The 4,727-nt window shown below is 50.6% G+C and overlaps 1 protein-coding gene across 1 annotated transcript in view; it reads left to right on the top strand.

Annotated features, from left to right (window-relative positions):
• The first annotated feature begins 636 nt into the window (after window positions 1–636).
• grik5 (glutamate receptor, ionotropic, kainate 5) overlaps window positions 637–4,727 on the top strand; it is a 24,428-nt gene continuing 20,337 nt past the window's right edge. The window contains exons 1-2 of the mRNA XM_042709112.1: window positions 637–706; window positions 1,088–1,252. Of these exons, the coding sequence (XP_042565046.1) occupies window positions 703–706; window positions 1,088–1,252 (169 nt within the window). The 5' untranslated portion in view covers window positions 637–702. The remainder of the gene's footprint in view (window positions 707–1,087; window positions 1,253–4,727) is intronic.

Below are 4,727 nucleotides of genomic sequence, written 5' to 3'. Positions count from 1 at the left end.
ATTAGAGAAACCCATACATACACAAGCAAACACATACACACACACACACACACACACACACACACACCTGTGCTATTAGAAACCCACAATGAGGCCCATTCCTCACATAAATGTTCCCCTCACAAAGTTTCCTCTACAAGCACGCCACTGTTATAGACATGCATACAACCATATACACACACACACACACACACACACACACACACACACACACACACACACACACACACACACACACACATACATACACAAGCAAACACACACACACACCAGGACCTTTTCACTACGCTTCATCCTTCTCTCTCCCTCCCTCTCTCTCACTTTTTCCCCCTGTCTCTGCCTCCCTCCCTCTCTCTCACTCTTTTCAGACACACACACTCAAACTCACACACTCAGACTCACACACACACACACTCAGACTCACACACACACACTCAGACACACACACTCAGGTCCCCCCCTTGCCTCTTGTGATCCGTAACTATTTGTCATGTCCTCACTGGGAGATGAAAGGTGCTGTGTAATTGGTCCTCTGGTCCAGCAGGTGGCAGTACAGGCAGCCAGAAGACTGTTCTCCATGAGGAGAAGTAGAAGATGCCGGCTCTGCCAGCTCTGCTGCTGTCGATTCACTTCCTGGTTCTCCTGCTACTGACCATAGCACACCAGTCTCTCAGCCAGACCCCACTGGTGCCTACCGTACGGATGGGTGAGAGACAACCACACACACACAAACCACACACACACACCACACACACACCTCGCACACACACACACACCACACACACACACACACACAGATACACACACACACACACACACACACCTCGCACACATCACACACACCTCGCACACACACAAACCACACACACACACCACACACACACACACCTCACACACATACACACGCAAACACACACCACACACCACACACCACACACACACACACACATACACGCACACCACACACACATACACTTCACACACACACACCACACACACACACAGAGACACACACAGACACAAACACCGCACACACACACACCACACACAATAAAACCTCTCTCCACTTCTCTCCTGTCCTCTCCAGCGGCGCTCCTTGATGACCCGTCACAGTGTGGGCGTGGCGAGCGTCTGGCTCTGGCTTTGGCACGGGAGAACATCAACAGCATGATGCAGGGGCCGTCACGAGCACGCGTGGAGGTGGATATCTACCAGCTGCACGGAGACTCTCAGTACGACACCACTGAAATCAGTGAGTCACACACACACACACACACACACAGCATGATGCGTGGAGGTGGATATCTACCAACTGCACCAAGACTCTCAGTATGACAGCTGATCTGATCTGAGTTGGCGGCGTCCTGATGATCCACAGTTATTCCCTCGTGATTGAGACGCGTTCTGTCCCTTGTGATTCTGTCCCTCGTGATTGAGACGCGTTCTGTCCCTTGTGATTCTGTCCCTCGTGATTGAGACGGGTTCTGTCCCTCGTGAGGGTTCTGTGCCTCATGATTGAGACGGGTTCTGTCGGGTTCTGTTCCTCGTGATTGAGACGGGTTCTCGTGATTGAGATGGGTTCTGTCGGGTTCTGTCCCTCGTGATTGAGACGGGTTCCTCGTGATTGAGACGGGTTCTGTGATTGAGACGGGTTCTGTCCCTCGTGATTGAGACGGGTTCTGTCCCTCGTGATTGAGACGCGTTCTGTCCCTCGTGACTGAGACGGGTTCTGTTGGGTTCTGTCCCTCGTGATTGAGACGGGTTCTGTCCCTTGTGATTCTGTCCCTCGTGATTGAGACGGGTTCTGTCCCTCATGATTGAGACGGGTTCTGTCCCTCATGATTGAGACGGGTTCCTCGTGATTGAGACGGGTTCTGGGCCTCGTGATTGAGACGGGTTCTTGTCCCTCGTGATTGAGACGGGTTCTTGTCCCTCGTGATTGAGACGGGTTCTTGTCCCTCGTGATTGAGACGGGTTCTGGGTTCTGTCCCTCGTGATTGAGACGGGTTCTGGGCCTCGTGATTGAGACGGGTTCTTGTCCCTCGTGATTGAGACGGGTTCTTGTCCCTCGTGATTGAGACGGGTTCTGTTCCTCGTGATTGAGACGGGTCCCTCGTGATTGAGACGGGTTCTGTCCCTCGTGATTGAGACGGGTTCTGTTCCTCGTGATTGAGACGGGTTCTGTCCCTCGTGATTGAGACGGGTTCTGGGTTCTGTCCCTCGTGATTGAGACAAGTTCCTCGTGATTGAGACGGGTTCTGTGATTGAGACGGGTTCTGTCCCTCGTGATTGAGACGGGTTCCTCGTGATTGAGACGGGTTCTGTCCCTCGTGATTGAGACGGGTTCTGTCCCTTGTGATTGAGACGGGTTCTGTCCCTCGTGATTGAGACGGGTCCCTCGTGATTGAGACGCGTTCTGTCCCTTGTGGTTCTGTCCCTCGTGATTGAGACGGGTTCTGTCCCTTGTGGTTCTGTCCCTCGTGATTGAGACGGGTTCTGTCCCTCGTGATTGAGACGGGTTCTGTTCCTCGTGATTGAGACGGGTTCTGTCCCTCGTGATTGAGACGGGTTCTGTTCCTCGTGATTGAGACGGGTTCTGTCCCTCGTGATTGAGACGGGTTCTGGGTTCTGTCCCTCGTGATTGAGACGGGTTCTGTTCCTCGTGATTGAGACGGGTTCTGGGTTCTGTTCCTCGTGACTGAGACGGGTTCTGTTCCTCGTGATTGAGACGGGTTCTGGGTTCTGTCCCTCGTGATTGAGACGGGTTCTGTTCCTCGTGATTGAGACGGGTTCTGTCCCTCGTGATTGAGACGGGTTCTGTGCCTCGTGATTGAGACGGGTCCCTCGTGATTGAGACGGGTTCTGTCCCTCGTGATTGAGACGGGTTCTGTCCCTCGTGATTGAGACGCGTTCTGTCCCTTGTGATTCTGTCCCTCGTGATTGAGACACGTTCTGTCCCTTGTGATTCTGTCCCTCGTGATTGAGACGGGTTCTGTCCCTCGTGATTGAGACGGGTTCCTCGTGATTGAGACGGGTTCTGTCCCTCGTGATTGAGACGGGTTCTGTCCCTCGTGATTGAGACGGGTTCCTCGTGATTGAGACGGGTTCTGTCCCTCGTGATTGAGACGCGTTCTGTCCCTTGTGATTCTGTCCCTCGTGATTGAGACGGGTTCTGTCCCTCGTGATTGAGACGGGTTCTGTCCCTCGTGATTGAGACGCGTTCTGTCCCTTGTGATTCTGTCCCTCGTGATTGAGACGCGTTCTGTCCCTCGTGATTGAGACGGGTTCTGTCCCTCGTGATTGAGACGGGTTCTGTCCCTTGTGATTCTGTCCCTCGTGATTGAGACGCGTTCTGTCCCTTGTGATTCTGTCCCTCGTGATTGAGACGCGTTCTGTCCCTTGTGATTCTGTCCCTCGTGATTGAGACGGGTTCTGTCCCTCGTGATTGAGACGGGTTCTGTCCCTCGTGATTGAGACGGGTTCCTCGTGATTGAGACGTGGTACTTTATGTGATTCTGCATTTGTACTCCAATGCGACATGGAATGATAGAAACAACCATTTCCGTTTGTTTGGGAGTTGACTACCAGTAATTCCTCTTAGAATACCAACAATGACAAGAACCAATCAGACCATCAACCGAGGAGTCCCAGCTACCAGTGGTATGAAAAAGCCTAACTCTCATAGGCCCAGTACCGCAGCTCTGAGAGACATTGGCCCTCATTCTCGAACATTTTCTGAAGTTTCTTCTGAAATGTTTCTTACGGGCTTCGGAAAAACAACGTAAGCAAAAGACATCCGCCAAATTCATGCACGCTTGAAAATGCGGTCCTACGCAGCAGAAGTTTTCTGGGCTGTGCTCCCCCGGAAGAGTTTTCTTAAATTGAAAGCGCGTTCTCGTGCTCCTGAATTTGCATACATACACGCCCTGCCAGCTCCTTATAAGGGCACGCAACCGTAGTGACGTGTGCAGTCGGAATCGACCGAATCTACACGAAAGCAACTCGTAAACGAGTCATGTCAAAGCGGTTTCGTGTACATTACATTTAGTCATTTAGCAGAGACTTTTGTCCAAAGCGACGTACAAGGGATAGAACAGTCAAGCTACGAGCAATAGAGACCTAGTGTAACAATAAATACTACTTTACATAAGAAATAGAAAAACGAAATAGGAAATAAAAACGCATTGCGAGGAATCGCATTTGAGAAAACTCTCCGTGTTAATGAATTTGTGAGAAATCGTTGGTGATTGCGTTCACATCAACTCTACAGATCCTCGGATTAAAGTATCATTAACAATTACGTTTCACATGTAGGCCTATAGTCATGATTCTACGAGGCACCGTGATGTCATAAAATAAATAAAAGGACTACACCGGAATGCTGCGCTCGTCTAGTGAGCGTCGTTTGGCACTGCCGTCTGTGCAAGTACGGCAATCCAGAATTTTCAAGTAGTTCCACGTTGGTGGAACGAACTGCCTAGCACTACCAGAGCAGGCGCGTCCCTCTCTACCTTTAAGAAGCTTTTGAAGACCCAACTCTTCAGAGAGCACCTCCCTTCCTAACTGGCACTTCGACTAGTGCTTAACTTGCACTTATAGCAGTTACATTCCTGCACTTCGTTTTTATTTCCTATTTCGTTTTTCTATTTCTTATGTAAAGTAGTATTTATTGTTACACTAGGTCTCTATTGCTCGTAGCTTGACTGTTCTATCCCTTGTACGTCGCT

The sequence above is a fragment of the Clupea harengus genome, chromosome 11 (assembly GCF_900700415.2).
Source record: "Clupea harengus chromosome 11, Ch_v2.0.2, whole genome shotgun sequence".
NCBI lineage: Eukaryota > Metazoa > Chordata > Actinopteri > Clupeiformes > Clupeidae > Clupea > Clupea harengus.
The sequence above is the reverse complement of the archived record's forward strand: the minus strand, read 5'-3'. Positions and strand labels throughout refer to the sequence as shown.